At 49.2% G+C, this 21,935-nt stretch overlaps 2 protein-coding genes across 12 annotated transcripts in view; both read left to right on the top strand.

Moving 5' to 3' along the window:
- Positions 1-984: 984 nt before the first annotated feature.
- LOC121589080 (protein trapped in endoderm-1) lies at positions 985-4,411 on the top strand. Of its 2 annotated transcripts, none has more exons than XM_041907704.1 (6): positions 985-2,210; positions 2,407-2,546; positions 2,782-3,020; positions 3,118-3,266; positions 3,334-3,794; positions 3,883-4,411. In XM_041907704.1, the coding sequence occupies exons 2-6, from the start codon at positions 2,487-2,489 to the stop codon at positions 4,366-4,368; spliced, it is 1,395 nt and encodes a 464-aa protein (XP_041763638.1). In that variant the 5' UTR covers positions 985-2,210; positions 2,407-2,486; the 3' UTR covers positions 4,369-4,411. The 2 variants fall into 2 exon arrangements, with proteins under 2 accessions (XP_041763638.1, XP_041763637.1); XM_041907703.1 differs by having other exon boundaries at positions 985-2,301.
- Positions 4,412-11,175: 6,764 nt separating this feature from the next.
- LOC121589079 (alpha-actinin, sarcomeric) overlaps positions 11,176-21,935 on the top strand; it is a 16,562-nt gene continuing 5,802 nt past the window's right edge. For 2 of the 10 annotated variants that reach the window (XM_041907695.1, XM_041907702.1), the window contains exons 1-3: positions 11,210-11,318; positions 13,222-13,738; positions 18,038-18,199. In XM_041907695.1, the coding sequence (XP_041763629.1) occupies positions 13,619-13,738; positions 18,038-18,199 (282 nt within the window). In that variant the 5' untranslated portion in view covers positions 11,210-11,318; positions 13,222-13,618. Of the gene's footprint in view, positions 11,319-11,708; positions 11,827-13,221; positions 13,739-18,037; positions 18,200-21,935 lie in introns of those variants that run through there. The other 8 variants (XM_041907694.1, XM_041907693.1, XM_041907696.1 and 5 more) reach the window with 7 other exon arrangements.

The raw sequence follows: 21,935 nt of genomic DNA, 5'->3' as shown, positions 1-21,935 counted from the left end.
GAGAGCCGTCTCCGTCTCACTCACTCTCATTTCTGATAGTCCTGATTCCAGCTGGTATTTTTTTCTCCTCTCTCCTGATGTACCGTGAAAATGTGGCCTGCGTCCTGAAAGCAAGGGGAAAAGGAAATAGTTCAAAAAAGGTCGACGGAATAGAGGAGGATAGAGATGAGCTTTGTCACTAGGACTGGTAGCATCTGGCACTGCAGGATACGAGCATCATCCCCGATGCTTTCAGATCAGATTATGAATCTAACCGACATTGTTCACACATTTTCTCCTTCGGTCTGGGAATCAGTCATAACTGCTACCTTCTTTTTTTTGCATGTTTCCAGCATACAGCCTGTCCCAGTTTTAAGAGCATTTTTTGTTTGTCAAATGATTGCGTTCATATTTGGTTGATGATGAACCTTCGCTTTCATCGCTTCTATTTAAATTTTAAAGAAAAAAAAAAAACAGACCGCACGTGTCGATGTATTTCCCGCCAAATTATTCCGTTGCCATGGCAACACGGCAACAAAAACGGCACGCTGCAACTTGCGCACAAGCGCACGTGCGCGCACTTGCACGGATTCAAACCAGCTTGCGTGCAAGCGACATCAAACACGGGACGGCATTTCCTACCGCGGGCAAATATCGGCGACATGAATTTCCCTTTCGTCCGAGTGAAAACGAGAAAAGCCTGCCTACGGCGGGGTACGGCATGTATACACAACCCACCCAACACCCTAAGACCACCCGCCCCCACCATCACCACCTCCCGGTCGGGTGGGTCTGGGAGGGTTGCAGACCACCGCGTGTCCAGCGTGTCGGCCGAAGTGTTTCTTCATCCTACGGTGTCGGCTAAATTAGTTTACATTACAAAATAAAGTAAACAATGGACTAGCACCAATGTGTGAGCATGTGACTCTGTGTGTGTGTGTGTGTCGAGAAGCGAGGGTGTTTGTATGCTTGTACGTGTGCCCCATTTTACTAGCCATCCCGTAGTGTAGTCTGACCGCGGACCAGAAAGGAGGAGGACGTCGTCGTTGCATTAACCGTGGCCGCTGCAGTGCGTTGCCGTCCGCCGGCCAGGAACTGTGTCGTTTTCCACATTGCGATGGACACACTTTTCCGGCATTAAACATCGGGCGTGTGTGTGTGTGTGTGCTCTGTGTAGTGAAGATCGTTCCTCTGTGTGTGTCCTGCGTGCATTTCCTTCCAAAGCCGATGGCCAACATTCGCGACATCGTAACCGCCGAAAGAACGACTTCCTTCTTCTCCGGAGCAGTTTACGGTTGGAAAATTTTATTTCATCCCACCGTACTGAACGTTTCAGACCACCTCCCCACCCCACCCACCCCCCATTTGGCGTTGTCTTTTGAACGTGCGTATTTGTGTGTAGTAAAATCGAAACAAGCAAAAAAATAATCAACCCACCGATTCGAAGAAAAAAAACAAATACACACACACACACAGAGGCAGGAGAAGAAAACATAAACCGCTCTGTAACCAACCGTCCGGTTCTAGCCGTCGGTTGTTGTGGTGCGCATAAATTGATTCTATTTTTATATGCATACTGTTTGGCTATTTGTTGCTGTTGTTGCCGTTTTTCTCACAAACTCACCCCACCCCCCACGCCTCTTCGTTCGACCCGGTCGACAATTCCCTTCCAGTGCGGGAAAACCCAGCAGCCCGTCAAGTAGCCCGTGCTGATCCCCGTGCTGATGGGCATGGTCCAGTCAGTGGAAGGCAGTAGGCGGCGCATGTGTCGACGATCGTAGCGGCTAAACGGTACGGGGTTTGGTTAATTTCTTCGCGGACGCTCTCGTCCAGGTTCAATCCTGCTCGTCCCCGGTCAGTGGAGGGGTGGTTTTTGGTTGGCAGGAGGAGATTGTTGTTAAGAATTCTGTGCCGCAGCTCGAGTAACAATCAACATCATCATCATCATCATCATCAGCATCAGCAGCATCATCAACAACAATCTCTAGTGGCGGCGGCTGCTGCTGCTGCCGATTTTGAAGTGGCCTAGAATCTTCACAATTTCGCCGAGCGATAGAGACAGACGCGTGCCGAAATCAGTGTTGCGAACCATGTTGGAGCAAGTGGACGTATAATCTGGAAGGAAGACATCTGTTCTGTGTGTGTATATGTGCTGGCAGCTTGAGTTTTTGGAAAAAAGGTTTGCGGCACGTAATCCGCGATGAGTGATATCTGTAACGAGTGCGAGTGAGGTACGTGCGTACTATACGTGCAGGTTAATCAGGGTAGCCATGGATCTGTTCGATACTGGTCATCCGGAGCACAGCAACTTCACCAACAACGGTAACCAACGGTGCATGACGCATCCGTGGGGTGGGGCGGGGATGGCCTGGAAGTGATGTGAAACCAAAATATCGCCTCCTTTCTTCCCCCCTCTCTCGCGCACAGGATCCAGCGATGCGATACCGCTCTACACCGGATATCCACGGGTGCTGCTCAACATCGCAACGGTGACGTGCATCGCGTACATGGTCGTCGGCGTGCCGGGCAATCTGCTGACAATAGTGGCCTTGGTCAAGAGTAAGAAGGTGCGTATCGAATGGCGGGAACGGCACGGCCGCCATTAAAAACAGGTGCCGTGAGTCAAGCAGATTAATGGGGCTTCTGCCCCCTTGGTTCGCTGTCCAAACAGCAGAAGTCGAATTCTGGGAGAGAATTCGACATTGGCAAAGCCATAAATAGTGCATTGGCAAGGGGATGTTGGCAGTTTGCTAGTACAGCTGATGCCGGTACTACTACCTGCTCCCGTTTTCCTCCCTTTAGACGCGGAACGCAACGGCCGTCTTCATTATGAATTTATCGTTCTCCGATTTGCTGTTCTGCTGCTTCAACCTGCCGCTGGCCGCGAGCACCTTCTGGCACCAGGCTTGGCTGTATGGGGATTTGTTCTGCCGGCTGCTCCCGATGATGCGGTACGGGCTGCTGGCGGTCTCGCTGTTTACCATACTGGCCATCACAATCAATCGCTACATTATGATCGGCCATCAGCGGCTGTATCAAAGGTGAGCGCCAACGTTGTGTGTGGGTCTCTGAGTTGCAGCAGCAACTTCAAACGCTAATTAATTTCCATTATTTTTTTGGTAAACTGAAACATTGAAGAATCTATCGTACGAAAAATCTCTGTCTGATGGTGGCGTTTACCTGGATACTTGGCTTCGGTTCGCTGCTGCCCACGTGGCACGAAAAGTGGGGCAAGTTTGGCCTCGACATTAACATTCACTCCTGCTCGATACTGCCTGATAGTCAGAGTAAGGCACCGTTTTCGTGCATCAGAGCTTCCAGACCTTCAATCTTCTCCATTTTCTCCATTTACAGACAACTCACCGAAACAGTTCCTGTTTTTCATCGCGTTTGCCCTGCCCTGTCTGGCGATCATCGTTTGTTACGCACGAATATTCTACATTGTACGATCGACCGCGCTGCGCACAAAAGATCTGCCAGGCGACAATCTGGATGAAAACAGCGTGGAGGACGTGTCCAGTGCAGTGAGCAACCAGCAGCAGCAACAACAACAACCAGCCCCGCATCCGGGCCAGTACGCCGGCTCGTCAGCAACGATCACTCCGGAGAAGGATCAGCCAGCACCGCCGGCCTTGTCATACATCAACTTTAGTCAACACGACGCCGACTGGCACTATATCGATTCTAGCACGGAGAATGAAATATTCTGCAGCACCAGCTCATCGACGGAGGATGTCTCACACCGGCCAGTGGATGTGAAGCCGACCCACAACCACCACACGGTCGTCGATCGCTGCGATTGTAGTGGCAATAGGGTGATAATTGATTAGCTTGTTTCCTGCATGTGTGTTTTGAAGTAGCTCTCGGCCCGAGTTTAACGTCTGGATTTGCTTCTAATTTTAGAGTCCGCCAGACCAAACTGAGGAAGAAGGATATCTGGAGAATAGCAACGTAAAGTCGCGCAATCAGCCACGGTACGCAAACGCATCCGGGCCGGGGGTGAGACGCAACGCGAGCAATGTAAATGCGCGAAAGCGCAAGAAGCATCTGAACACATCCGGCGCCTCGATCATGAGCGCGGGCAAGATGTCCGCCAAGGACAAGAAGCTGCTGCAAATGATACTGGTGATCTTTCTGGCGTTTCTCGTGTGCTATCTACCGATCACGGTGGTGAAGCTGTTCCGTCCCAGCGTGCAGGTGCTGAACGTGGTGTCGTATCTGCTGATCTACCTGACCACCTGCATCAATCCCATCATCTACGTGGTAATGTCGCGCGAGTACCGGCAAGCGTACTCCGATCTGGTGCTCTGCCGTACGTACGAGATCGCTAAAAGCAAATGCAAGCAGCATAAAGCGGCCAACGTGCTTCGCTTTGCGTCGAAATGTTAACATAGGGGGCACGAGGAGTGCGATTAGAAGAAGAAAAAGAAAAGAAAGAAAAGTTCACCCAAAGCTAGTCCTTTGTATCTGTGTTCTAGGTGTAGTATCGTAATCGTATCGTAAGTAGTTCAACCATTGTACGAAGATCAGGAATCATGCGCATTTAGTAACGGCTTGCGAAACAGTCGACCCATCTAGCTTACGTTTTCTCTTGAGAACGAGGTGACATAGGTGTTCATGTTTTTGTTAGAGTGTTTTCGGTTGCTACGACGGGGATAAGCCATAAGCTATTTAGTATCTTCGGTGTCTTGTTAGAAAGGAAAAGCGGAATTCAGCAGCAGCCTACATGTGGTAAACGTTAGATGGTGTATTTGAGGTCTTGTCTTGTTCATGTTTTCATTCGTTTTCGCATAAAGATTCATTTTACAGACAAAACATGCCTCTTCTTTTGATGTTTTGATGCCGAAAAACCATTTAAAAGATGAGGATGGACTTTTGAATTGAAAAAATTGAAACCATAAAAAGCCGTTTAAAATTGTTTGAAAAGTTTGACCATTTGGGAAGAAACGTCACCCACTGTGCCAAAGTGTCGCGCCACTAGGCACTCGTTGAATGCGATTCTCTGTTTTGAATTTGAAACACAGTAGGAATCGAATTTACATAACTTAAAGTGCATCACAACAATCGATGTGAAAACAATGTCACAAGTTTTAGGAAGAAAAGCCGCGTTTGAAAAATAGCAGAGACAAAAAATTATACAATTTGCATCGGGGCGAAACGCGGCGCCGCCACCAACTGTCCCGAAACGTCAGAATCAAATTTTGACATCCGCGCGACTGCGAGTGTGTGCGGTCGGGTTTGTTTGTGTGTGCAATCACAATACCGTTGATTCCAGTTTGGTTGTGTACAGCAGGCAGAGGCAGCAGCAGACGCAGCAAGTTAGTTAGTTTGTAGCGAAAGAGTGTGTAAATGTTTTAACAAGTGACCCTTTTTCGAGCCTCCCCCGTGCCCCGTCCGTCCGACCCATCCAAAAACCGGCTCACTAATTTCACCGTGAAGGACGCGTTCCACCGACCCAGGTACCGGGCGTGTTTGTGTGGTTTCGGGTTGATTAGCGGCGGTAGCATCCGGCGGGTTCAGCGGAACCAACCCGGACGTGCGTGAACAAAAAGGTGTTGCGGAGGGGACTGCAGCAGCAGCAGCAGCAGCAAGGTGAAGAGTGGGGTGGCGAGTGTTGCAGTTGCAGTGTACCGTTTCTGCCAGTGCTAAGAAACCCGTCGTAGGAAGCGGGTAGGAATGAAAAAAAGCAGTGCAAAAGAGAGAAAATTTGCAACTCGATCGACCTATTTAGCAGTTTGAGGAATTGTTTTGTGCTGAAAGACGCGTATCGTAGTGTGAGTGTGTATGACGATCATCAAGAAGTGCATTTAATAGGGACGATCGAAGCTGGATGTGGTTTGTTTTCGTCGTTATTTCGTTTACCTCTCTCCCACCTCCTCACAAACGCTCATAATTCGCAACGGCGTCTCTTTAAATTGGCACACAAACACACACACGCACCGAAGCTGTGGCTTGCGAATACGGTGTGTTTGCGGTGGTTTACACACAAACGCGCACCGCGAAAGCGAAAACAGACGAAAAATGCTCATTGTCAGCGATTGTATCAGCGGGAAGGGATGGAGGTGCACACACACACACACCCACAGCTCAGCAAAAGAAGAAGACCCGATTTACGCATCGCAGTCGGCATTCTTTGGCCCCCCTGCCCGGTGGGTATGACCAGGTGGTGTGGGGTAGGAGGACGGAAAAGGTGGACAAGTAATTTTCGCGACTCCGCGCGTTCGCATTTCAGCGACGTCGTCGTTGACGCCATTTGCCGTTTCTATTCACGGTAGGCGCTCCAGCCGGTTTTTGCTAGAGGGACGCGGCGAGATGGGCACATTTTCTGCGCTTGCCTACGTTGCTGTGTGCAATTGTTTTGCCCACCCTGCATCGGTGTGTGAGTGAGTGTGTTTTCTGTGACCGAGAGGAAATGGAGTGCTTTGATGAAGTGTGCAAAAAAAAGGTCGCAAACTTATCGCGCCCACCCAAAAAAAAACCTAGAACCCTTCACTCAAGGGTTATGATGAGGCGTTAAGGACAGCAGGGAACGCTTTGCAAAGGTTCGTCGCTTGCCGCCTCTACCGGTTGCCTCGATCGTCAACCGTTCCGTCGGAAACGTCGGCTAACGGGTGTCGGGTGTTTTTTTTTTTGTGTTTGCAAATTGGCAACGGTTGACGGTTTTTGTTGCAAAAAATAGATTGGGATCACTGCGTTGTCGCCTCCGCTGCTGCTGGCCGCCGGCCCACATTGGCCCTCTATCTTTCTAACCTGTCTGTCCTGTTAGTTTCCCTTTGCGTGTACCGGTTTTGTCCATTCCTCGCCACTTGCCCTGCTCTTGCCCCCTGCCCTGTAGGAGAGGGTTCGGGGACAGGTTTTCGGGTTGTGGCTGTGTCGTTCTAGTGGCAGAGAGAGGGAGAGGAAGCGGACGTGGGGAGCCGATAGGATTTCCCTTCCGATCCAATTTTCCCCACGCATGTTTCATTTCCTCATTTTGCGACCAAAGAAGTGTGTGTGTGTGTGTGTGTTACATTTGTTTTTACAATTTTCAACGCAATCCATCCCCCTATCCGATTAAATGGCCGTGTGTGTGTCTGTTTCCCGTTGTTTTTCAACCCACACTTCATACACGATTCACCCCTTTTCATGCTCGAGTGTTGGGCAAAACGAACCACCTTGCCCATCCGAAAAGAGTAGGATGGGGTCCCAGTCCCTATTTTCGCACTAAATTTTGGCATGTTACGTTTTCCCCAAAATAATATGTGCCGGGAAAACATGTAAAACAGACATGTGAACGCATTGTTACCCATTTTAGTGTACTCCTTAAAACGGTTCATTTAACACACATTTTCGATTCAATTGCAAGATTTTGAAGATGTGGCATATCTCAGCTTGAATGTGCCGTGTTGTTGTTGTTGTCTTAAGGTTTTGTTGCTATTTATTTGACGATTTTCACTCAGCACTGTTTGTTTGCTTGCCTGCCAGCCCGGTTGGTGTGTATAGATGGTGCCGAGTGAGGTCCGCGATGTGTGTTTCGGCCGGCCGCTCTGCGTACGTGTCCTATAAATAATTCCCCATAAAGTATCCACCGTGAGAAGATGTTCTATTTTTGCGAGCCAGTAAAGAAAAATCAGTCTCTATAAATAGGATGCGTGTGTTGTATTACACAAACATAAACATAGGGAGAGAGGCAGTGTTGGTGGTGGTGGACCAGTTGTTGTCCGAAATTGATTTGCTTTTGCTTCTTTTTCTCTCACAGCTTTCCATACGTGAATTCATAATTTTACATCATCCGTCCCACCCGGATTGCACCCACCTGCTGGTGCGGGGTGCGCCCGATGCTCTGCGTTCATGGCCAGTAGTGCGATCGATCGGCAGGGGCTTTGAAACATAGAGCTACAACTAATGGGAGTTAGAGATTAAGTTCTTAGCAATGGGGCGAGTGATAAAACGCAACGGAAACGCATTCCATTAGCGATCATGCCCGGAAAGTGATGAATGAAAGACGAACCTCACCTCTGAGCAGGGAACGGTAATCGAACGCTTGATTCCTTGGGCTCGGAAATGGATCCAAAAGGGTATGGGTTGAAATTGGAATCGATTCATCCGTTGCCCCATCAATGTCCATGAAAGTCCATGGAGTATGGACCATCGACTGAGATGCGAGGTGACACACGCACGTAGCGCGATAATGCGGCGAGCAGGGCCACGGATCATTCCACGCGCTATTTTTATCTTTCCCGGTGGAGACCTTCCTCTATCTCTCTCTCTAGTACACAGTCGTTGGTCTGTATCTAGGACCAACCCAACTCACCCATGGCCACCCAACCACCCAATCCCTCCGTCTGCGACCAAAGTTGGCAATGGCACTGTTGGCTTTATGCTCTCGGCATCGCACTGTCCTCGAAAACTGTCCCAAATTTAAAATAACCCACGACAGCGCAAACGAACAGAAAAAAAGGAACCGAAAAAGCAACACGTTTCGGAAAAAAGGATATTTTTACCCGAGTTCAATATTTGCCTCCGCCAATCCGCGCTTGAAGCTGTGTGCCGTACACTTGTCCATGGAAGTTGTTATCTCGGATTTCGCAGCACCCGCGAAGCACGAAGGCATGCGAACGGCATCCTCATCGGTACGCGTCGTCGATGAATCATATGATCGAATCGTGACTCAGCAGAGGCGCCGAAAGTGGCGAAAGTGAGAAACAATTTAAATGCCTATATCGACACCAACCCTGCCTTATCTGACAGCGATTATCAAACCATCCACTTGAGCTTCCAGCAACCTGGAAAGCGTTGCGGAATGTAATGCCCTCCTTAATCGTATCGACGCGTGTTTGTTTTGACAAAGTGTTGTGCTGGCAATGCTAATGCGAAATTCCATCAAATCCATCTTTATCGGCAGCGCAATAAATTACGCCACTCGGAGGTGTAATTGTCCCGCTCGGTTGAATGCATAATTCGTGTCGGTCGACCATTGTCGGAGGCACAGTGGGCACCTCCAGCGTCCAGCAATGCCCAAATGTGGGCCTGATCGAGTTTCCGTTTCCGTGGTGTGTAAATGGGATCATTTACATTTCCGCCCCGGGTGTCGCACGTCGAAAGTGTTTTAAGATCAGATCGGCCCTATCTTCGGATCGATCGCATCGTTGGGGTTTCGTTTTATGGGCATAATCTTATGGGAGCGTAAGCTGGAAAGGTATCAGGTATCAAAGGCGCAATTTCGCTGGTCAAATCGATTGTTTGTTGTCTTTGATAGAGAGCTAACAAGCTGTAGGAGTTGTACGTTTCAATCGAATTTGAAGGTAAACAATAATTATAGCAACAATGCGCTGCAATTAGATGTTGGTCTGCTCGAAGCGCACCTGAACCAAGTGAGGCTTGTAAGCATTTCGAAACCCAAAACGGTTGTTTGGACTTCCGTTCTATCTGTTTCCTTCTATTCATTGTTTAATGAGCCTGCACTTAACTGGCCACTTTCACCGAAGCAATTGCCTTCCGCGGGCGATGAAATCAATCGAGCACGTCCGTATCGAAACGAACCCCCGAACCCTCCATTGTACGCTTATTACATGACCATAGAGCTTAATTGGCTTTTTAATTTTCAAGACAATGTTTAAGATGTTCTACAACAACAAAAAAAGCAGTACGAAAATCAACAACATAGCAAGAAAAGCAAAAACAAATTGAGCACACCGAGCACAACAATGTAAGTGGCACCTTCTCTCCCGGTGCGCTCAGCCCACAGTACAATACGGCAGTACCCCCAGCAAGAAGATCAAAAAGCACCAGCTGCATTAGTAATTATGACAATTCATTAAATTATCTCTTTCTTTCAGCACGCCCAGCACGCGTGTGTGCCGGTTTTTTTTTTGTCTGTTGCTGGCCAACCGGAGCTGCCACCGCGCGTAGTACGTGTGAAATCCATTAGCTACGGCTGCTGCACGGAATTTTGGGCGGTAGAAAGGAAAGCAAAAGAAAAAAAAGAGTAGAAAAAATGAGACCAACTCGCGCAAATGTGTAACATTTTTACGCACCATTGAGTTACGCGTTGAATTGGCGGCAGATTCCCATGTGCGTGGTGGAGCGCACTGTTGTTCCGATGGCGATTGAACAAACCCGATGGGCATTAAAGCGGAACCACGCATATATCGATCGAGCTGCTGGTCGGAAGTGTGTGAATTCCTTCCCTCTTCGCTCCCCGCTGTTAGGCGTTGAATGAAGTTGGCCGATATATGAGCATCCTCTGGTGGAGAGTGCCGATAGCGATCGCGATCACAATCATCTTCCTGATGACAGTCCCACGAAATGACAGCTGTATCAGCCAGCAGCCAAAACGAATCCATTCTAATCGGTGTGTTTGGTGTGCGTTTGGAGTTGTTCCTTCGCTTCTTTATTGTCATCGTTCGTCGCGCAATTTCCTCCACCACGCGGCATGCCATGCACCCGTACGGAACGGAACGATTTTCCGCCCGATGCATCCATCCATCCAAACTCACCGCTTCGTTAGGGTTCACCACGGGTTCAGAATCGGCCCTCCTCTATGTTCCACACACACACACACACACACACACACACACACACACACACACACACGATCGACAGGGTGTTAAAGGTGCTTCTTTTTTTAAAAATAGATCCCGTCGTGAGCGTGTGTATGCCGTGTCGTCATGTGCATTTGCGGCGAGGAGGGGAGCTAGGTGTGAACCGGCCCATTGCGTGGATGTTTGGCACACGCACGCACGCACGCACACGCGTTACGTTTTTGGCACATTTTTCCTCCTCGTAGGGGGGTTGCGTTATTTGATCTAGCAGAAGGTGTCTCGCACTAATTGGTCGGCACCGGTCTGCCGGAAGGTTCGGTGATGGAGTCGGAAGCCAAGACATCGACCGCCTGGGACATTTCCAATTAGATGACAAACGATCGTTTTGTTTGATCAGCGCATTCAACGGCTCAATTAACCGGGACGCTGTAAGGTGTGCTTTAACGGGCTGTTTTGTAAGTTTTGTTTATTGTTTCTTCCACTCCCCCAGCCGTCTGCCCGCGGGTCTAGCAATCGATCGAAGGGACTGCTAATCTAGGAACGCAGGCGCCCTTGTTTGCACCCGGGTTGCGGGTTGCGGTGCGCCCGCTCGCTTCGTCGCTCTTTGTCTGCCAGTGGGCGAGTTGGTGGGGCGAGCGCGGGTTTTATCTGCTTGTTTCGTTGCTTGCTGTCGTCGTCGTTGGGTCGGTTGTGCCCGAGCCTACCCCAGGCAGCGTCAGTTCCGTCTGAACGTTCGTGCGTTGCTGTTGCCTGTGCTGCTGCTGCTGACGGTAGTGTGGCCACGATTGCGGATACGTGTACGCAAGTCGCTACACGGTAAAGCAATTCAGCGATATCAGCGCTTGCTGGCTTATCTTTTGGGCGGGGAGTTTGGGTGTGTTCTGCACCTGTCCTTTTGTTGCTGTGTTGTTAGTAATGTAAGAAACAGTGGCTCCAGGTTGAATATTCCGCGTGGGACGCGGGATTGCAAAACGCACCGTGCACGTGTGGAGGTTGTGGTGGTGCTCTGTGCGTAGGCACAAGATGCGTTAAAACAAGCAATAGATTGTATATATGTGTGTGTGTGTTTGTAAAGCAGTGCGAAAGAGAGAGCGAGAGAGCATGTGAAGTGAAGGATTCGATTGAAATTGCTAGTGCGAATGCGCGCGCAACCGGCCGAGAATATTACGCGCCGCCGCCGCCACCGCGCAACGTACTGGGCGGGCGCGCACGGGCCAAGTCCAACGGGACCGATGGGCCTTAGTTTTGGGTTCGCTACCGACGCGATCAGTCCGACGAAACGAAAAACATCATCTCCATCACCTTATCTAACCGTAAAGTAGTGGTTCGTTTGGTCGCTTTTCACCTCCGTGTTCGAGGCGGCGGTTGTTACAAAAAAAAATCGACACAATTTTGGTTTACTGCACCGATTTTTTTTTGTTTATTTGCTGTAGTGTGATTGTGTGTGATTGAAGCAATGGAAGAAGAGGGGGAAAAGCAAAATATGAGGCTCTACGTATTTTCGGTTGGCTGATTTGAAACGATCGTGATCATGGACTGTGGACTGGAATGTGGATCGCTTTTGGAATCCCAACTTTGCTCGCAACGTTTTGAAGTGGATGTTTAGTGACTGCTGTGCGTATGATCTTGGATATCTGGCAGATGTTCTGGAGTGTGTCTGGAGCTCATCCATTTGGGGTTGGGATTTAAGCCGTCTGTGCGCTTCAATGATTTGTATTTAATTTAATTTTAATTGGAGGATTTCGATATCCGTCTGTCTTCAAAGTAGACTGATACTTCATGTAGATCTACTTTTAGGCTCAAAATATACACTCATATGTAGAGCCAATTATATAAGAGAAGGTTCTAGATGTGTGTACAGGGACTGAAGTATCACAGGCCTTCTTTCGCAACATTATAAAATACTGTTATCAAATTCTTCAGATGTACCTTAAGTAGGGCCTTAACTTCTTCCACTTTTTTTGCTCCGATTTGCTCCGTATCTTTGTGTCTAATTGTGCAAAAGAAGGAAATTGATCGTCAGTTCAATAGTCCACTAAAACACACACACACACACATACGCAAACACCGACGATAGTAACCTTCGTCATTGTGCTGTAACGACTGATGGCTTACGTCCTACCGGGACGAGCGCGTTACGTATTCAACCCATCCACTGGCAGTGGTCGAAACATTCAAACTGTGTGTTGCTGGCATGTTGTCGATCTAATTACGAGCACTCCCGCGCCTACTTTACCGTCGATCTTCCGCGATCCGTCGCTTGCTGCTGTGCTTTGCTTGCTGTGGTGCGTTCGAGTGTACTTCTTTCCCTTATTGCTCCCGCGTGTGATATATGCTGGGTGACGAAAAACGACAATTTTGAACTCCCCCTACACACCCACCCCTCTTCTTTCTCTCTGGGTACGCTTCAAGATCAACGCAACTGTCAGGATCCGCTCAGCGCGTTTACGAACGGTGTTGAGCGATTGAGAGGATAAGGGTTAATGAAGTAAACCAGGAACGATCTCTTTGTCTTACTCTGCTCACTCGGGTGTAGTAGCAGTGTGAGAGAAAGAGACAGCAAGAAAGAAAGAGAGAGAGTGAATTGAAGAGAGGAATAGTGTTACTGTGCGAGAGAGCGAGAAATTGGTGGTTTTTGCGGTAGTAGTTGGCACCGAGCGCCCCGCTGTTAGTGGTTGTTGTTTAGTGAAGCAAAATTTCTCTATTATTTTTCACCCAGCCCAGCTGAGGAAAACGCCCCCTCGTCTCGTGTGAGCCGAGGATCGACCACACACTCTCTCTCTCTCTCTCTCTCTCTCTCTCTCTCTCTCTCTCTCTCTCTCGGAAACGAAAAGAGAAGAAAGCAAACGGCGTAACGAAGAAGAGAGCAAACAAAAAAAAAGTACAGCCGCGCCGTGGAAAACTGCCGAGGTGTGTGCGCAGTCAGTGGTGGTACCAGTGTGTTGTCTACTTAGTTGGCTAGTGTGCGCGATAGCGAGTGCCAGTGCCTGTTCGAACGACGACGACGACGGCGAGTAGTGCGGCGTGAGTTGGTGCCATAATATCCTCTTTCTCTCTGTGTCGTGTGCGATCCGGGTGTGTGTGTCTGAGCGATCGAACGAAAGCTCGCTGCAAAGATGATGGAGAACGGCGGATACGTCGGCCAGTACGGCGGCGAGGAGAACTACATGGAGCAGGAGGAGGAGTGGGAGCGGGAGGGACTGCTCGATCCGGCCTGGGAGAAGCAGCAGAAAAAGGTGAGTTTCCCTTGGGAAGGACAGGATGGGGATGGGGGGAAATGGAGTGAAAGAGCAAGAGCTGGGGTTGGGAGGGAATTCAGGGTCAAGATTTTGAGGATCATCTTCGAAGATGATCGAGATGAGCGCGGGAGTGGGGGATAGATCAACTCTTGCATCGGTTGCTATCGGTGACGTAGGGTGGGAAAAAGGTGACGAATCGTGCATGACAGTGACGTCGGGTCTCGAGTGACGCAAACTGCGCTTACTGGGCAACACCGATTGACCCACTGCGAGTGCGATGAGTCGCCGCAGCAGTGTCCGCGCGGATCCGGGAGCGGCGCGCTCAAATCCATTCATGCGTCAGCACGACTATGATAGACGACGAACTTCTCTTTCTCTTGGGATGGTTTGGATGCTGCTGGTCGGGAACACCTGCTGATGATCGATCGCGTAAAAGCGAAGCACACAGAGCGAAGCAACCCGCGAGTGATGTAACACACTTGCTCGATCATCACCGTGACATTGTTGCTGCTCGGGCCGCGATGACCCCGTTCTGGGAGTCTGTCGGGGCCGAGCAGGGGGGACAGGGGGACGGTGTATAAATTGCACATGTGGGCCTCAAGAGAAGATGTGTCTTTGCATCTCAAGGTTACCATTTTGCATGATAGAGCCGCCCAACCCTTGTGAGATTGGCAACGAATCGCATTCTAGTTCGTTTTCTTATTGGAAAAGAGAAAGCATGCGGCTCATCACGGCCACATGTCGCTTTTCTATTCCACTGCTGCCCGAGAGCACCAGCAACACACTGCCAACAGCAACTGTCGAACGGATGATAAATCTTCCCACAGCCAGTCGCGGGACGTGTGGAAATGTCATCGAACCGTCGAGCCACTTTGAAACGGCGAATGAAATACGAGCTGGAAAATCTCCCCGAGATATTTGTGTGGATGGTGGAGGATCATCTCTCTTACGCACCCCATTTAGCTTAAGCTTTCTGCCCTCCCCGTGTGTGTGTGTGTCTTTAGCTCTCCCACTTCTGGGTGGAAAAAAAGGACTGATCTATTTTCGAAATCACCGTTAACAGTAAAGCGCTACGAACACGCTACGTGTTGGTATCTCTTGCGATCGTCGCCTTCAAAATCACCCTGTACGTGCGTGCGTGTGTGTGTGTGTACATTTTTTTGTTTTGCCAAAAAGAAAACTTTCTTTTTCCCTGCTCGTTACATCGCCCCTTTCACATGACAGCCAAGTTCTGGTACGTTCCGTTGGGCGTTGGTTGGCGGCGGGATGTTTTTTTTCTTTCTTTTCGTTGTTTTGAGGCGAACACCCCGCGAGACCCTCTTTCGCACGATGTTGTCAGAGTGTAAGTTGGCATGTTTTGCTGCCATGGCGATGCTGCTCTCGGTCGGCCAATGGGGATGGGGTGGTGCACACACGCAGGCGCAACTGTGGCGCCATTGCCTGCTCTGCGGCTCCGAGGAAACCGAGGAAAACTACTGTGCGTCTCCATCTGCGAGGCAAACGAAAATCGCTCTGCACCGATCAGCACCGATCTTTGTAAGGTGGTCGGGAAAAAGAAATGTTTGATTATGTTCACTCGGAGAGTAAAATTTGATATAAATTGTCAGTTAAGAATAGAGAAAATAAGGAAAATCATTGAAAAATCCACAATAAACTGTCCCAAAAGCAGTTGTGGAAGTAGTGCGGGATGCTGCTTTAAAACTCATAACGATGCTAAGAACGTGCAAATTGCACAATTTGCCCTGATGCACCCGTCAAACAGCAGCAGCACAATACAATGCAACGTTTAACGCACACGCATGTGGGAACTCAGATCGCAATGTGTCTATTCAGCCATTGTGGCGGAGCGGCTTGGGGGAAAAGGGGGGGGAGATGGGCAATTAATTGGCTCCGAACCGTCCGACCGACCGTCCGTCCGCCGGATGGCAATTAGGATCATCGATCGATCGCATTGCGCTTGTAAGCGGTCGAATTGAAAATGCCACGCGATGTTGGCGGCGGCGAGAGCGGGTTTTATCGCGCGTTTGGGCGCTGCGGGTATAATTAGGGGTCAGGTCGGCGTTTGCAGTGCAGCTCGGCCTGCTGCTGGCGCCTGCCATAACCTCTTTTTTTGTGTGCATTTTCTGTTGCCCATTGTAGTAAAACTATCGCTAGCTAAAACGTGATGAGGGCGTTGGGGATACATACATATATATTAAGTGGTTGCTGCTTCTAACGCACTTGAATATGGGGGGGGGAAGGTGCGTGGGGAGGACAACAATGCTGCTCCTAGACGCATTGACCGAGTAGTAAAGGAAGATGAAGAGGAGGAAATTGCGAAGGAAACACAAGAAGCACACCATGCACCCATATGTCTGAGGATGAGCCGCCGCCAAGCGGCGAGGAAAACGAAATCCGCGCGCCACCTCGAGAAAATGTGGTTAAGGACAACTAAAATTAGACTATGAAGTGTATTGGCCAAAAAAAGAAGAGGAGACAGGGAGAAGGAGGAAGAAGTAGAAAAAGAGTCAGTTGCTCGCTCTCTCTCTCTCGCAGCTAAAATGCTTCGGAAATTGCTCGGGAATGTGAGGCAAGAAGGGTATACCATCCCAACCCTTCCTGCCGTCCTTCCGTCCCCGCGAGAGAGCATAAGGGAGGTGCGGGTTGGAGGAACGCATTACACACATTACACAATATTTGTTGAGCAGCAAAATGGGCAAACAACAAAATGCAACACCCTTGCACTCTCGAGACTTTGTTTGCCGCCATGCAGCCATGTGGGGTGCTGATGCTAATGCATCCATTACACACACGAGGGGCAAAAAGGGTGGTGCTCACATTAAAATTTGGCCAACAAAATCCGATCGGTCGTCCTCAAAACATTGGCCCGCAACAACAATCGTTGGCGTGTTGTGACCCTTTCGAGGGAGGTAAGGTGAAGATCCGCTCTCTCTCTCTCTCTTAGTGTGCTATGTGCGCAAGAGCATGTCCATGTGATGGCGGCAATGCGCATGTTCCGGTGTGGATCGTGCGTGCTGCTATTTGCGTACACACCACTGCACACAGATCGGCACAGCGTTCGGCAGCACGGCAGTTGCAACTAAAAATATCTCCCACACCGTGCGCGTGTACCGATCGGTGGTCGCTGCCTGGCTGCCGGTGGTCATCGGTGGATGCTGTGTCCGATCGGCTCCCTTCTTTCTCCCTTGGGTGATCTATTCAATTAATGCTGCTTTTGCATAGGAAACACATCGAACCATCCATCCGACCATCGCTATTGCATATTTCAGACGCAAATGGTTCAGTCGTTGACATTGAGCGATCGAAGAATTAGCACTTGCGGTATAATTCGTCAGAAGCTCTCCAGGTTAATTATCAATAAAACTGAATTTGCAGAATTTACACTGACGATTTGGTGTCAAACATCTGTTGCATTTCGTACGATTTTTTAGGAGACAGTTCCGCTTATACTAATCTAATCTTGGACGTCATGCTTATTTTTTTTTTTGGAACGTACTCCGCTGGTGCGAATACGTTTTTCTTCCTTTCCATTCTCGTTCCATGATATCTAGGGGCTCGATTATGGGTGTGAAATGAAGGTGGGCGTTTTTGTGGGTCGATGCGGTGTGGTGCAGCGCAAGACGCGCAAGTGGCGGCAAAACATCTTCGTTCGTTTTTTCCTCATGAAAACCCATGAATAAACAGCGAAAAAATGCTGTGCTGCTGCTGCTGCTGCTTGTATAGCGACGGGGCTCAAAGCTCAACACGCCGTTCCGTATTTATAGAACTCGAGAAAAACTGCTCCACGGAGAAGAACGATCATCACACATTTTCTAACGAAGTGTGGACTGCTGCTACTGCTACTGCTGCTGGGTCAAACAAACATCATGGGGAAGAAGGAGGCAGCCAGCGGGTCGAAAAAATGAAAGAATCAGCGGTGGCCGTAATTTTTCGGTCATCGCGTCGCTGAACAGATTTTCTCATTGCCAATTTTCATGTTGCCCTCATATCTGGTGGGTCCCGCCCCAATGCCCCCCCCCCGCTGCGTGTGTGTGCTGTTTTTACCTTGATCCTTCTCCGCCTCTAGCCTTCAAGCGCGAGCGAAGCAGTGTGACGCAGGGTTGTGAGATGAAAGATACCAATAGGCAAACAAAACCTGGGTGGGGGGAGGGGGAAGCATGAAGGATACAAACGAACCGAGCGGAGGGTAATAAAAACTGGGCGTTTTAACACAACTGTATTTTGATATGCATTTTGAAATGAAAATGTGAATATTAATACTAATTTCTCCATTTCTCTCTTTCACCAAACACACAGACCTTCACCGCCTGGTGTAACAGCCATCTGCGTAAAGCCGGCACCTCGATCGAGAACATCGAGGATGATTTTCGTAACGGACTCAAACTCATGCTCCTGCTGGAGGTCATCTCCGGTGAGACCCTGCCAAAGCCCGACCGCGGCAAGATGCGTTTCCACAAGGTAAGACATGCGTAAGACGGCCCGTAACACACACCGTACAAGTGTGTTTGATTACTCTCCTTAATCTTCTGCCCTGTCATAATCATGCCGTCCCGCCAAATCTCTGTGTAATAAATATCTGTCACTCGTGATGGATCGTATTCTGGGCCGCTAATAAGCTCGCTTCTGTTGCTGAAAGTGCCCACCGTTCGGGATTGGGAGAGAGGTTCATATATCAAGCAAACATTGGGGGCGAAGATATCAAATATGTGTGTCAGGTGGAACGCCCACGTAGAGAAAGAGAGAGAGAGCGCAGGCGAGGGATATGAATATTATTTTAAGACCTTGCAAATGTTTATTTAATAGGTGTGTGAACCTGCAGCAAAGACAAACAAAAATTGTTGATCAGGATATGAAGATCTCTTTCGCAGCATCGTTGTAGGAAAGGTTTAATAGGTTAAGTTCCCTGCTGAACTACATGAACTCCGGATCTTATTTTTTTAAATAAATTCTGGTCTAGGGTTACGAGATCATTTCGGGAAGAATTCTTACGATCGTTTCATGTTTTTATTGTGAGGTTTCGTTTTAAGAGATTTTAAAAGGATTAGATCTTACTGGAGTGCATGACTAAGATATTGTAAAAAAAAGGATTTTTGAATTTGTTGATCCGCGTATGATCTCTTTCACAACATCGTGGAAAATGAAGAAGACTTTTAATCTATGATGTTCTTATCATCAGACATTCTTGTGCAGAGTTGCAAGATTTTTCCGAGAAAAGTTCTAAAGATCGCTACCAGCGTTCTAATCAGGATTCAATTAGCGATAACTCCACAACAGATTGTCCCTTTACTATATTTAGAACTCTCCAGAGACAATAATAGCATCATTGATTGATAGACAAAAGTTTGATATGCTCGCTTACTAATGTATCGCAAATTGATCGACAACTTCAACTTCAATGAAAACGGTCAAGATATCGGTCGAGCTTGCTACTAGCGGCACAAATGATTGATTGGCAGATCGGTCGCTTTCTTATCGCCAACATGGCCAACTTTGTAAGAATCTAAGCAGCACTTGCATACTACACCTGTGGTGCGCGCTCGGGTGTTGTGCATTCATGGCAGCGCTCCAGAGCAGGCGCTGAGGGAAGGTCTTCCCACCCTTTTGTGGTGGAGTACAGGGTGGTGTGGTGTGGAGTACAGCTGAGTTAACAGTGTGCTGTGCGGTCTTGTGTACGTACCGCGTACTAGATTGACAGGTCAGCAGTCTGGCCAAGGTCGACGTTCTTACCTAACCGTGAACCGTTGGAGTAACTGCAAGGCGGCAACGGCGGGGAATGGATGGTCTTAGATCCAGAGTGATTGGAGTGACGTCTTGCGTTTCCTCGGTGCAAGGTTTATATACATAGTCACGGCGGTGTGTTACCCTTGTGTGTGAACCCACCTTCGAAAGTGCCTCTTTGCCGGAACGGAACGGGGGTGTGAAAAAAGGGCAATCTTTGTGACGCGTGCCCACGCGTGAGTCAGATCGAACCAAGGGTGGGGCGGTGGTTGCTCTGGTGGATGGCGAAAGAACACTGTATAGACAGCTGACGGTACAGGTCCCTCCGAGCAATGCCCAATGTGATGGACGACGGGTGTGTGCAATGGGCCGAAGGTGTTGTTTATCTGGGCCATAGCTGCTAGCGAACGATGACGGGGTCCTTCTGGCACGATCCTTTGCCAATGGGTGGTGGCGCAGAAAGGGGGGCGGGCGGGCGGTCAATGTTATAATTTAATAAATCATCCGTAGGTTGGAATGCGTCCAAAACTCAACCCCGTGCTGCTGCGTTTGCCAAATGGTAATCAGTACGAACAAATATTTCTCCAAATGACATCCTGCACCACCATCCCCCTGCCCTGTGCTCTCTGCTTTCAGGAGGGACGAAGTGTCCGGTGTAGCGAGAGCGAGGAAAATGTTCAATGAAAATCCCGTGTCCATGACTCATTAGTGCAAGTGAACTGATGAAAGATGTTCCACCTGAAGCCACAAGCCGCCACCATCCGTTCGTCCGGGACGGTCACTTGTTTTGCTAATGTGCGGTTACCTCCCCCTACTTGTCCCGTCCTCGCATGGCCACATTTGATTGGACACGAAGGTCTTGTGCAATTACACAACACAACCAAACGCAGTGGGAGGGAAAAGGCCAGGGGAAATATTTATACTTTTTTTAAGGGTAAAAATAAAGCGAAGAATTCCCCGAGGTAAATATTCGTGATGGGGGGGCAAATACAGTCACACAAAATGAGAGCAGTTTTAGTATCGTTTTGTTTTTGAAGGACGCGATTTTCACAGCACATGACAGTGGTGGGTGATGTGTTGTTTTGTATACCTGTCGCCATTGATTACGGGCCATGAAGAAACGTAAATATGGTCGGCATACATTGGTGTGGCGTACAGAGATCGTACCCCCAACTCAACACTTTGGTCACATTTAACTTCAGTTTTTTGTTCCTTTTAGCTTTGAACGCCTTCGGTTGTTCGTTACAATGGTTGGTACGATCTGTTTCTCACTGCATGGCACAGGATGGCCACTAAATGCGGCTGATCGATCGCACGATCCCGTGCCTGATCAATGTTGTTTATTTGCTCTACGAAATAATGGGACGGTAAATATAACCTTATGATTCGTCAAAACTACGTGCAAGGCGTCCGCTGGTATGGTAAGTGGAAGACATAAACGCGGGCGATCCCTCCCAGCAACACCCATCAGCTTTTGCTTGCTTGCTTGTGCACCCATTGATGAGTGTATTTAGCAGCGTTTTCGTACCGGGACCCTAAAATACAAACACCGCAGCACGGCAGCGAAGCGAAAATGGCAACCACGGTAGCGAATATTTTAAGACATCTGAATCATCCACCTGTTTGTTAGCTTAATGATGTGTGGTGTGGAGGAGAGTGCCGCTGCTGTCGTCCCCTTTTCTGCGCGATCCTCCGTCTTCCGGCGCGTGGTTCAAACCATCCTGTGAGCTGCTGTTGGTGCGATTGTCTGCTCTGTTCGGTTCGGTTCGGTCCGTCGATAGATGACTTTCCTTCCCGTCTGTGTGTGTGTGAGACATTTTTGGGTTCTGATTTCATCGCAAGACGACTCGTCGAGGGAATGGGGCACACAACAGCACATTGTGTACAACTATGTTTGAGCTAATCGTTGCTCCCCGTTCACGTAGCGGAATCTGAAGACGGCAAACGCATGCAACGTGATACCCGGCTCTCTCTCCGCTCTGCAACCACACGATAGTAGAAGGTATAGCATGCATCCCCCATTGGATCCTGCATGCACCACCAATCGCCCCGGCTGGTATCGAGTGCGATCGTGCTTACGTTCGGTTTACCGCAACGAGCGATTGAACAATCCATGCATTCACGACTCACAGAAACACTAGTTTTAAAGTGCGTGTATGCCGGTGTGGTGGCGCACGTCGATGCCGGATGAGATTCTCACATTCCAACCGCAACTGTTGGTTGGTGGGTCGCGGCGCGCATCCTGGTTCAACACTCCGTGCGCTCCGTGTCGTGACACTCAATCTAATAACGAAACCACCGGTCTTGGGCCGCCATCTTTCGTAATCGGCGGCTCCTCCCAACCACTACTTGCCCCGTTTTGTGTGCGTGTGCATATCCAGACGCTATGCAAAGTTAGGCAATCTGGCACGAACCGCTTTCGTAATCGATGCTATTTTTGTCATGCCCCGGATTGCGTGCGGATGCGGCGGTTTGA

The sequence above is a fragment of the Anopheles merus genome, chromosome 2R (assembly GCF_017562075.2).
Source record: "Anopheles merus strain MAF chromosome 2R, AmerM5.1, whole genome shotgun sequence".
Classification (NCBI taxonomy): domain Eukaryota; kingdom Metazoa; phylum Arthropoda; class Insecta; order Diptera; family Culicidae; genus Anopheles; species Anopheles merus.
Note: the sequence above shows the minus strand (reverse complement) of the source record. Positions and strands in the feature narration are given on the sequence as shown.